A 12,670-nucleotide genomic window follows, 5' to 3' on the forward strand; every position below is an offset into this window, starting at 1 on the left:
GGGAGGCGTGCAGGGATGGACGGATGGGCTGGCGGGTGGCGGGGGCTTTGCAAAATTTCTTGCAGTTTACCCGCGCGCGCCTCTTTTCCCCTTCCTCCGCCTCCCGCCCGCCAGCCAGCCACCCAGCACTCTGCCTCTGGCTTCCCGGGCGTCCGGCTCGCGCACGCTCGCGCGCCAGCCCCGAGGAGGGAGGGAGGGAACGAGGGAGGCGGCCGTCCGCAGTTGGCGCGAGATAGGAAAGTCCTCCAGTGTCTGCAGCGGCGGCGGCGGCGTGTCCAGCTTTTCCTTGCCGGCTGCAGGAGCAGCCTCGCGCCGGGCGGCCTTGGAGGGAGGGGGCGCCTCCAGGCCCCGACTTCCCCCTCCCCTCCTCTCCTCCCGCCCGCAGTTGCATTTCCTAGGCAGGGGCTTCTATAGCAGCTGCCGCCGGCGAGCTCCCGGACAGGGCAGGGCAGGGCAAGAGTCGGCTCAGCTAGGCGGGCTGCTGCCCTCCCTTCCCCCTTTCTCTCCTTCTTCACCACTTTTACCCCCTTCGCTTCTTTTCTCCCCCTTTTCACCTCGCTCCCCTGTCCTCTCCTCCGTTCCCCCTATTTTCACTTTTCTTCCCTTTCCCCCAATTTCCTCCTCTTTCTCTCCCTCCCTTCCCCCCATTCCCCCTCCTTGCCCTCTTCTACCCCCAATTTTCCCTTTTCTTCCTGTTCTCCCCTAAATTCTCCTTTTCCCCATTTCTTTCTCCCTCTTCCCCCAATTTCCATCTCTCCTCCCTATTTCTCCTTTCCCTCTTGTTCCCCCATTTCCTCTCTTTTCCTTCCCTCTCCTCCCCCCATTTCCCCTTCTCTTTCCCTCCTTTTCTCCTCATTTTCTCCTTTCCCCTTCCCCTTCTCTCATCCCCTTTCCCGACTCTTTGCAGCCCTGTGCCCCCTCCCCTCCCTCCGCCGCCTTTATGACCCCCTGGCCCCGGGGGCAGCAGAGAAGGGATGGCTCGCCGGACTCGAGGGTAAGTTGAACGACCTTAGGGGGACTTCCGACCTGTTTTATTTATCCACAGACCCCCCCCCCCAGTTCCCCAGTTAGTAATGGGTGAGAGGGGATGGTTGTGGACAGTGTCCCCCACCCCATCTGCTTGCCCCATGTGGGACTCTCCGGGAGAACTTGGGGTTAAATAGAAGCCAGTTTGCCCTCCCCCGCCCGCATAGGTGGGTGCCTTGGGTTGCTTTGGCTAATGGGTCAGTTTTTCCGCTCTCTCTGGAAGGAGGCGGTCTGGATTGCCCAGGTGCTGCCACATTCTGGGTCCCCTGGAAACCAAGGGGCTTCCCTTGGCCAGGTGCTCTAGGCTGATTGGGGCGTAGTCAGCACTCCGGGGGCTAGCATTTTGTCCTTCGGTCTTCAGTTAACCGTCTGTAAAATGGGTGATACTGGGGAGTTACTAGAAGGCCCTCGCAATCTTTGTTAATGGTAGAAAATAAACCTCTGACCGAAAGCTCCCCGTGGGCAAGGACTGGTCTTATTTACCCCTCTCCGAGCTTCAGCCTCGCCTCTAATGCCTGCCCAATAAATGTTGCATTGGACAGTATATTGGAATTGGAAGGGACTTGAGAACTTGTTAAGAATCGGAGGATGTTAACCCTGATACTGTCATGATTCCCTTTGGAGTTATGGTGAAACCTACGGACCCCTTCTCAGAGTAGTATTTTTAAATGCATAAAATAAAAATACATAGAATTGCAAAGAAAACCAATTATGTTGAAATACAGTTATAAAAATTAAAAAAACAAAGTGCACCCTGATCTAGGGCGCCCCCCTCCCCTCCAATTTCGCAAAGGAGGAATTTGGGACTCCTGGAGGAATTTAGCTAAGGTCACAAAATATTGAGAATTCAGCATAAAATTGTGAGCACGGACATCATCCATAAACTTTTATCTTGGTTCTTGTGAGGGGCTGTTGTGGAAGAAATGAGTTCTTATAATTTGAGAGTTATGAAGAAATGTAAATCCACCCTTCCCAAAGCAAAGGGCTGTGGACAGGGCTTTTATATTTCTTACTACTTCTGAATTATATCAAAGGGCATTATTGTCGGGAAGTTCTTGATGTGGGAAGTTTTGATGGCCTTGGGTTTATTAATCTCTTTGTTAAGTATGGAGGGTTCGAATATAAAATAATATATCTATGTGTATGTATATGTCTCCATATATATGAAAGGTCTCTTGCTTAACATAAGGCTGATGTTATTTATGATGTTGTGCTGCATATATTTATTAAATGCCTATATTAGTTGCCACTTTTCCTGTGTTTTTTTTTTTTTTTTGCCTTAGCAGGCAGTTCCCAGCTGACAAACATCCCACTTGTAAGTTGTTGCTTACCTGCAAATAGTCTCTCTGCTAAGGCATCGTTTGTGCTTGGGGTCATGGTGAGGAGCATGAGGCTGTTCTCTTTGCCTGTCAGCTGCTGTGATTATTTCCTCTTGTGACCTGAGGCCCAGATTGTCCAAAATAATTAATTGGAACTTTAAATGCATTTTTTTCTGATAGAAACAATGTTAAAAGAAGGTTAAGTTCTGTTTCACCTACGTTATAGGTGAAATTGACTTTTCTGGGTTCATAGCCACCTTTTAAAATATTATTTCTGAAAGAGAACATTCCGAATGTAACCTTTTCTTAAGCTCAGTTTGACCTGTCTCTGACATTAAATTTTGCTTCTAGGAAATTGTCTTTAAAGACCTGGTCCAGGAGTTTTTTTTAACCTTTTTTGTGTCATAGACCCCTTTGGCAGTCTGGGGAATTCTTCTCAGAAGCATGTTTTTGATGGGTAAAATAAAATACATGGGATTACAAAAGAAACTCATTGAAATAGTTATAAAAAATTTTATTTTAAGTTCACAGACCCCAGCTTAAGAACCCCTGATCAGGTGAAAAGAGGAAAAGGGTTTTTTTTTTTGAATGGTGAAGGTAGGGCAATTGGGGTTAAGTGACTTGCCCAAGGTCACATGGCTAGTTTTTGTGTTAAGTGTCTGAGGCTAGATTTGCACTGACTCCAGGGCCGGTGCTCTATTCACTGTACCACCTAGCCACCCCCACAATAGTGCTATAACTTTAAAATCATTATTCAGAATACATTTTTAAAATATCATGTACTAGCAAATAAATTCCTTATGATTGATTGGCTTGATCACATGTTAAATATTACAAGGAAGAGAAAAGCTGTCTGCTGTCTTAATGAAGTCTTACCTTTTAAATGGATGCATTTGTCATTTTTAGTATCGAGGACCAAGATGAGTTGCACTGTCAGGACACAGATTCGGATGTGCAGGAACAGAGGGAAAATAAATGCAAGGTCAAGTGGTCTCACCAAGAGGTATGTGACCTAGAGAGGATGAAAGCCAGGCTTACACCTTGGTAGGTACCACTTTGTTTTGAGAGAGAGGCCCTGTGAGGAAGATCAGAAGGGAGGGATAAAAGAATGGGGGATGTAGAAAAGAAGGGGAAAGAGTAAGATGGAAATAAGGACTGACCTGATTATATAGACCATCAACACTTTTTCTAGTAACTAACTAGAACTAACTTCTCGTTTTCTAGCATGGCTCACAGAGGATTGGAGTTTTCCTTCTTCAGATTACTGAGGCCTAGTTAGATCTAGGAAATCTGTTTGGTGGGTTATATAATGGTGGATTTCATGATTATGGTGTTAGCCCAAAGGGCTCACCAGGACTCTGCTCAACCTGGGGAGACCATTCAAGTTGTACCTTGTGAATCTGTATTCAGTTCAATTCTTCCAGCCTTCATTAAGCTTCTGCTACCTGTGAGGGCTCTCCTGGGTATAGGGGGGAACAGAGACAAAAAAGGAAACAGCCCCTACCCTCAAGGTGCTTACATTAAATTGGGGGGAAGGGGATGTCACCTATACACAGGTAAGTAAATATAAATAATGTCTAAATGAAACTTAAGTCATTCCAAGAGCAAGAGATCTGAAATGGCTGCTCATGTGGGAGGTAGGTGGCCCCTGAGCTGTGCTTTGGAGAAGGGTAAGAGATTCGATGAGGGGGAGCACATTTCAGTTATGATGGGGGACCCCTTCCTCAAGGGCATGAAGGCAGAGGAGCATGCAATGTCATGGGTGAGGAGCAGTGAGCAAGGCAGTTTGATTGGAACGGAGTGGGAGTGTGTGGGGAGTAAACACCCATCTTTTGGGGTAGAGCATTTCTTCTGGAAATGAACCATCTTGTGGCATATTCTGAATATGTGAGCAGATGCCTTTTCTGGTCCTTTACAGGATGAGCATCTGAAGGCGCTCGTGAAGCAGTATGGGCAACAGGACTGGAAGTTTCTTGCAAGCCACTTTCCTGTAAGCTTCTGGGAGTTCTGTTTCTGATTTTGGGCCTTGTTTCTTGGGAGGGAATGAGTGACTGATTCCTGAATAGCCATTGGGTGGGTATAGTATTCAGGTCATAGTTTTAGTTTTTAGGTTTTTTTTTTTCTCAGAGAAAGGGGATTATAGAATGTCACAGCTGGAAGGGACCATAGAGATCAATCCCCTCATTTACAGAGGGGGAAACTGAGGTAGGGAACTGGGCTGATTTGCTTGAGGTCATGTAGGTACCAGATTTAGCAGAGCAGAGATTAGAACCCAGGTTTTTTGACTCTAAATCTAATCCTCCATCTGTTACGCCATGTTGATAGTATCTTCCCAGATTTAGCAAAAGATTATTGTATCTTCAGTATAGTATTTTTGACAGTGATTTTTAAAAGAATCCCATTTATATGAAATTTCAAATATATTTCCAAATAACTTACTATGGAAACAGCTAGTGGCTCTTAATGAATTTCTCTTTCCTTTAGGAGAAGACTACACATAGATGACAAGAAGGGAAGAGTGATAAAGGGGGCAGGGTCTTAGAAGAGATCAGAAAGGATAGAATCAAGGGCACAAGTAGGGGGATGTACCTTAACAAAAAGAGAAAAGCAGTCTTTTCTGAAAGACTGGAACAAAAGAGAGATTAGGGTATAAAGAAGGATAGATTGGGGACATTGTTCTTCCAGCTCTAAATCTTATGATCCTGTCCAGATCAAGGCATGCCATAGCCATGGTTAATCTATATATAGAGTATAAATGGGAGTTATTAAATAAATGCAAATTATTAAGGGAAATGTTGACAAGCTGGCAGCTAGGTGGCATAGTAGATAGTGTCAGGCCTGGAGGCTGAAAAACCTGAGATCAAATCTAACCTGAGATACTTACTAGATGTGTGATCCTGGGCAAGTCACTTAACCTATCTGCTCTGGTTTCCTCATCTGTAAGATAGGGATAATAATAGCACCTACCTCCCAGGATTGTTGGGAGGATCAAATGAAATAAGAATTATAAAGTACTTAGCACAGTGTCTGTCATATAGTAAGCACTATGTAAATGTTAGCTATCATCATCATTCTTACTTTTGTTATTTTGGTAACCTGGGAGGGAGCTAGATGGCACAGTAGATAGTGTCAGACCTGGAATCTGAAAGACCTGAGGTCAAATTGAACCAGAGATATTCATTAGCTGTGTGTTCTTGGGCAAGTCACTTACCTCTTCCTACCTCAGTTTCCTCATTCATTATCAAGGATAATACTTTTATCCTTATTTCCCAGGGTTGTTGTGAATCTCAGATGAGATGATAATAACCATAGATTGCTTAGAACCATATCTGGCACATAGCTCCAAGTAAGCGTTAGCTATTACCATTATTAGGTTTAGCTAAATGTTATGAGGGTAGTGAAATGCCTGGAAGGGTGGTTGAATGAATTGGGGGTCTTTAATCTGGAAGAAAAAGACATTAAAGGAGAAGTCTGTCTTCAGTTCTCTAAAGGTTTATCAGGGGAAGGGAGGGATTGCACTTGGTTTTGTGTGGTCTCAGAGGTCCAGAGTAGGACCTGAGTAGAGTTTAAAGGGAAGCCAAGGAGGTTCTGTAGCAGAGCAGGGACAGGCAGATGGGGGCTTTAGGCATGTCACCTTTTCATTGGAGAGGAGAGAGGTTGGAAGCAGGAACCAATTAGGAAGCTGTTCTGGGGCAGGTCATCATTGATTGGGTAGGGAGAATTCCCCAGACTTGACAACTGCCCGAATGTGGTGGGAGGTGACAGGGAGGGGTCAAGGATGACCTCCACTGGTGAACTTTAGATTGTTTTCCAGCTTGGGGGGAGGGGGTGTGAATTTGTACTGATTCATCCACATCCTCTCACCTGATCCTCTCTTGCAAAGCATTTGGAAGATGGTTGATTAGGCAGAGTAAAGAATGAACTCTACTTACCCCCATGTTAGGACTGACCCTGTGACCTTGCCTTTGTGACTATCAAGGTCCTCATTTGTGCCCTAAATAACTGAGCTGGCCTCATTGGGCCTTTTATGCTTATTCTGCTGTTTGCTTGTTCTCTGCATCTGTGGAAGGTGCAGATAGGCAGATTTAGGCTCAGTGTAAGTAAAGTTTTCTGCATTATTATTGTCCAGAAGTGGAATGGAGTGTCCAGAGAGGTGGTGAGGCCCGGTATCTCTGGACAGTATTCCAAGTGACCGCTGGACAACCACTTTGTTGGGATGCCATGAAGGGGTTGAATTAGATAAACTTCTGACTCTGAGATTTCTGTCTTCTCCCGTGTGGCTCTTAATTTACCATCCTAGAATCGCAGTGATCAGCAGTGCCAGTATCGGTGGTTGAGGGTTTTGAATCCAGACCTCGTCAAGGGACCTTGGACAAAAGAAGAAGATCAAAAGGTAAGGTGGTCATAGTGTGTCCTGTCTAGGAGGCTGTCTTTTGTCTAGTGAAAAAGGAATAGGGCATAGAGTCAGGAGACCAGGGTTTAAATCCTGGTATTAGCTGTGTGGTGACCTTGGACAAGTCACTTTCCACCTCTCTAAGGCTCTCCTGTGTTTGTCAGAAAAGTGAGTATAATAACACTTTGCTATCTTCCTCTGGATTGTTTTGAGGGAAAACCTTTTTTAAAACCTCAGATCAGTTCAGAAATGTGTTACTCATATACATATAGAGTCACTTAACTGCCTCAGTTTCCTCATCTGTAAAATGAGCTAGAGAAATGGCAAACCATTCCAGTTTATCTTTGCCAAGAAAAGTTCATGGGGTCTTCATGACCAATGGGGTCATGAAGAGTTGATAGGACTGAAATGACCGAACGGTAACAACAATCTGTACCTCATTTTAGAGCTGAGGAAACCGAGGTCCTGGAAGTTTAACTTGCCAAGGTCACACAGGTCATAAAGTGTCAGAGGTTGGATTTGAACAGATTGAGTTTTATGCTCTGTTGGCATAGCCTTTCAGAGCCTAGACTCACCTTCAGGCCATGGTTAGGCATTAGACTTCTTTACCTCATCTGTAAAATGGGAATAAAAGTTCATTCCCCCTCTCCCTTGATAAGATAAAATCAGCCTAGGTAGCTAGGTTGTACAGTGGATAGAACTCAGGACTTGGGGGGTCAGGAAGATCTGAATTTTTTTTTTGGAGGGGGGAAGGCAGGGCAATTAGGGTTAAGTGACTTGCCCAAGGTCACATGGCTAGTAAGTGTTAAGTGTCTGAGACTGGATTTGAACTCGGGTCCTCCTGACTCCAGGGCTGGTGTTCTTGTTCATTGAGCCACCTAGCTGCCCTAAGATCTGAATTTTTATGCTGCTTCATACGCTTCCTAGAGCTCTAGGCAAATCACTTAACCTTTCCTCATCCTATAAATGAGCATAATAATAATAGCACCTATGCTTCACAGAGTTGTTGTGAGGCGCAAATGAGTTCCCGTATTAATAATCAGTCATAGAAGTGCTTGCAAACTTTATATCTAATGCAAGGATTCTTAACCTAGGGTCTGTGAACTTGTTTTTAAAGAGTATCTGCATAATTGTATTTCAGTGATAGCAGTTTCCTTTGTAGTGCTACATATTTTATTTTAGGCATTTAGAAACATTATTCTGAGAAGTCTCTAGGCTTCCTGAGACTGCCAGAAGGGTTCATGACCCCAAAAAGATTAAGAACTTCTCATCTGCTAAGACAGTTGAGGGTCTGCAATCTGCCTCAATGGAAGAAGCATCCCCACAGATGAAATCTGGGCTCCTTGTTAAAGCATAATTATGGGCTCTTAACATTTGCTCTGAGTGTTGTATCCTCATTGTATATAGGCTTCTCCAAGGCAGGGACTAGTTTTCATCTTTATTTTTCATTGTCTCCAGAGCCTTGCACAGTGGTGGGCACTTACTTAAGAAATGCTTCTTAAGTTGAATTTTTTTATGGTTATTTCCCCATTCCCAAAAGGTCATTGAACTGGTGAAGAAATATGGCACCAAACAATGGACGTTGATTGCCAAGCACCTAAAAGGGCGTCTGGGGAAGCAGTGCAGAGAGCGCTGGCACAATCACCTGAACCCAGAGGTGAAGAAATCATGCTGGACGGAGGAGGAGGACCGCATCATCTGTGAGGCTCATAAGGTCCTGGGCAACCGCTGGGCTGAGATCGCCAAACTCCTCCCTGGGAGGTAAGGCAGGGTCATTCAGGGGAGCAGGGGTGGTCAGCCTCTCCAAAACCACATGTCAGATCTTCATGCATTCACATGTGTTAGTCAGAAGGTATGAATGGTGTACAAGAAGGGTGCATTTTGTTAGCAGAGACTAGGTTGGAGATGGCAGTTGTCTGAGGTTGGGGCCCCCAGTAGGAGCAGATGGACAGGAGGGCAGGCAGGCAGTGGATATGAGTCTGGACTCAGAAGCCAGAGCTCTTTCTGGTTTCTTGGCTTTGCTAGTCTATGTCATCTGGAGTAAGTTCCTTCTCCTTTTTAGGCATTAGATTCCTCATCTGTAAAAGTGAGAGCATTGGGCTAAAGGTCGTTGTAGTACAAGCATTCCTTTGTGGTTTTTTCTTAGGGTGAGGGCGGTGGGGCTTGGGAGAAGTGGGTTTCTCCCCATAGACAAATCCCTGAAAAAATCAACTGTGATTTAAGAATCTCTCATGACTCTTGCTGTTGTATTGTCATGCTTTCACTCTTCTCCCTGGCCCACCAGAAGATGCACATCTACAGCCTTTAGGGTACAGGGAAACCAGAGTTTCAAGGTCAAGCTGTAGTTTGAAAAGATTTCATAGGAGAAAAATACTCTTTCCTAGCGTATAGCACAGAAGATGGCCAGGAGGAGGCAGATCGAAACTCCTGGATGTCAGGGAAAAGAGTGAAAAGAGTCAAACCTCGACTGCTTCACCTGCAACATTAATTATGAGGTAGTGGGAAGTGCTGTCGACTTTCCTTTGCCACTTGCTGAATAACTGTAAATGAATTTCTTAACCTCTCTGGGTTTCAATTTCTTTATCTCTAAAATAGGAAAGGGAATAATACATATTTAAAAATTTTTTTAATTGTTTTTATGTTGCCCTCATATTCTCTCCATTCCTCCTCCCTTATGACAGACTTTATTTACAAAAGGAATAACAGGAAAAAACCTAGCAAAGCCAGTCAACCCATTGAGAAAAATCTGACATTTTGTCATGTTTTACACCTGTGGGAGTCTTGCTTCCCCCTCTTCCCTTAAGGGATTGTCTGTCTTGTGTTAGGGAACATACTTATTCTTTATAATTTTGTAGCGTTCGGTTTTGATTTTTTTTGTGGTGGTTCTCATTTATATTATCTGGCCATTGTACATATTTTCCTGCTTTTGTTTGCTTTGCTTTGCATTAGTTCATCCAAGTCTTCCCATATATCATACTCACTTCTTAAATCCCAGTATATCCATGTACTGTATTTGTTTAGCCTTTCCCCAATTGATGGGCACGTTCTTTGTTCTGGCTCTTTGCCATCACAAAAAGTGCTGCTCTAAATATTTTGGCATATATGAAGCACAGGGCAGATTTGAGGGTCAGACTATGTAAAGCATTTTACGCCCATAAGGAAATGTTAGCTATTATTATTGCCATTAAAGTGATGGTACCTGCTTTATATTGTGAGAAAGATAATAATAGCTCACTTGGCTGTAACACCCTGCAGCTTATATTAAATAAAATGTACTCACTGGGAGTTCCTAATACCAATTAACTTAAAGGTCTGAGTCTAGAAAAAAAACTGTGCTTGTGTGCTGGGGATGCAGAGACAAGAATTCAACTGACCCCCTCCTGGTGAACTTCAAGATGGGCTCTGTCATCTAATTGGTATAAGGAACTTTCATGAAGTAACCTCCCTTCATCAATCCAATTGCCCTATGCTCTGCATTTTAGGAAATAAGAGTTGCCTGGGGCTCTTAGAGGTTAATGATTTGCTCCAGGTCACAAAGTTAGTCTGTGGTGGTTAGGACTTGAGCTCTTGGAGGCCCCACATCAGGCTTCCTGGCATATATCAGCCAGTTTAATCATGCTTGGTGGTTGAATCTTTGTCACTAAAGTAAATATAAGCTTGTGTTTCTATAGTGCTTTAAGGTTTATAAAGCATTTTCCTTATAGCTAACTGGCCTTTTAAATACACAATCCCCCAATACATAAAGGGCAGGGGGAAATTAAACTTCTTATGAGCCACCCAGGCTGTGGGCATGGGAGGGCCTATTTTGCATGTATTCAATTTAGACACTAAACAAGCCCATACATCTGGGAGCCAGCTAATGGGCCCACTCTGTAGCAGGAAGTAGAATGTTATTGTCCCCATTTCAACCTTCCTCCTACAGATAATATTCTCTCCTTCCTACTCTTGGAAGGAAAAGAGTTTGCAACCTGACAGTAGGAGATTTTAAGCTCTCATAAAATGGCTCTTTATTCTCTGAATTAGGTAAAGATATTCCAGCCTTGGTTTTTCCTCTGGTTGTGTGGCCTGAAAATTAGACTTTTTCTAGAATTCATCTTTTCACCAGACTCACTTTTCAGTTTGTTAATCTGTGGGCTCCTTGTGGAATTAGATTTGATTTCAGCACTGTGTTATTGAGTGTGGGGGAAGGGGAAGGGAGGGGGTATTCCAGTTCCCTTGCTGTCTTGGTTGCCTTTCTCTGGATTTGCTCCAGTTTATCAACATCCCACCTAAAATCTGGTATCTACAATGGGACATCATACCCCACAGGAGGTCTGGTCATTGTAGAAGACCTTCCTAGAAACTGTAGTTCTCTTTCTGAAGCCTGTAATGACTGCGTTTTAACTGTTGATTCATTGAGCTTACAGTCTCCATGTTTGTTTCTGTATTGTTCTATTAGATTCCCTTTTGTAGAGTTGTAACCTTATGAAATAATTTCATTATCCAAGCCCCGAAAGGGTGAGAAATACGGGAAGCTTTCCTCAACCTTTTTAATTCAAGTGCCTTCCCTCTGTTAATTATTTCCCATTTATCCTGTATTGAGCTTACTTTATATGCATTTGTTTGCATTAGATTGTAAGCTCCTTCAGGGCAGGAACTGACTTTACCTCTTAGCACCACAACTGGCAAATAGTAGGAACTTAATAAATCTTTCTTGATTCATTAGGATGGTTTCTTTCCCTTTTGAATTGGAATAATGATAATAATATCACATATAGCACTTTAAGATTTGTAATTTACTTTATATACATTATTTTGTTTGATCTCCAAAACAGCGTTGGGAGACCTAGATGCTATTAACATTAATAATGAAGAGGTTAACATAAAATGATGAGGTATAGGGTTAGGAGTGCTTGATACCCCAAAATACCAACACACCGGGTCCTGCCGAATGAATTCAACTCAAGTCTTCTCTCAGCCAAAGAAAAGCAAAGTTTATTAAAAGTTTCGCCATATTGGGTAGACTCTTAAGGAATCCCAGTATCTGTAATGCTTGCATTGGGTAAGCAGATTATCTGACACAGAGTAGGTCTGGGCTAGGTCATTCTATAGCAATCTCACACCACATGTTGTGAGATGGGGTCTTGTGGGAGGAATCTAAGGGTGGTCTAGGGGAGGAGTTAATGAGGTAAATGAGTGATTAAAGATGGGAAGTTGCTGGAGGCTACCTGGAGACTACAGACAGTGGTGGGCTAGGCCAGTAACAGAGGTCTCAGCCCAGCCAAATGTAAGGCTTATGGCCTCATACAAATGCCTTATCAAATGGGAGGATTTAATCAGAGTTCAAGGGGGGTTCCCAGAGCCTGCACCTCATTAATTATTACTATTATTATTATTGTTAGCATTTTGCAGATGAACAAACTATAGCTGAGAGAGACTTATCCAGAGTCACACAGGTAGGAGATTTCTGAGGTAGAATTTTAGCCCAGGTCTACCTGACTGCAAATCCAATTTTCTATTCACTATGTTATGCTGCCTCATTAGGAAAAAAAATAGAGACAAGAAAATCCCACTAATTTTCTTTTTCTTTTCTCTTTTTTGAGAATTAAAAGGATTTTATTGTAAGTGTAGCAAGATTGCCTGGCTGTTCACAGAAGATGAGCCCCCTCTAATTTTCTTTGGTCCAGGAAGGGAAAAGATTTTCAATCTTTTCATTTTAAAATTTAAAATATAACTGAGTGATTCCTAGTATCCATGAGAAGAATTTAGAGGAAGTAGACTTCTTTTTTTTGTTTTGTTTTTGCTTTTTGGAGGGCAGTTGGGGTTAAGTGACTTGCCCAAGGTCACATGGGAAGTAGGCTTCTTATAGATGAAAAACACATGGTTGTTGTTTTTTAAAAGATAAAGTATTATTGATGTTGATTTTTTTTTAACGTCACCATAGTTTTCTCCA

General features: G+C 43.3%; 1 protein-coding gene across 2 annotated transcripts in view; it reads left to right on the plus strand.

Moving 5' to 3' along the window:
- Positions 1–12,670, plus strand: part of MYBL2 (MYB proto-oncogene like 2) — a 47,518-nt gene that overhangs the window by 1,466 nt on the left and 33,382 nt on the right. Inside the window, exons 1-5 of one of the 2 annotated variants that reach the window (XM_069077777.1) lie at positions 58–994; positions 3,252–3,348; positions 4,264–4,335; positions 6,646–6,738; positions 8,279–8,499. In XM_069077777.1, the coding sequence (XP_068933878.1) occupies positions 975–994; positions 3,252–3,348; positions 4,264–4,335; positions 6,646–6,738; positions 8,279–8,499 (503 nt within the window). In that variant the 5' untranslated portion in view covers positions 58–974. Of the gene's footprint in view, positions 1–57; positions 995–3,251; positions 3,349–4,263; positions 4,336–6,645; positions 6,739–8,278; positions 8,500–12,670 lie in introns of those variants that run through there. The other variant, XM_069077776.1, reaches the window with a different exon arrangement.

Source organism: Petaurus breviceps, unplaced genomic scaffold, assembly GCF_028583685.1.
Source record: "Petaurus breviceps papuanus isolate PSGF00001 unplaced genomic scaffold, PetGlider_PUasm1.0 90994, whole genome shotgun sequence".
In the NCBI taxonomy this organism is placed as follows: Eukaryota; Metazoa; Chordata; class Mammalia; order Diprotodontia; family Petauridae; genus Petaurus; species Petaurus breviceps.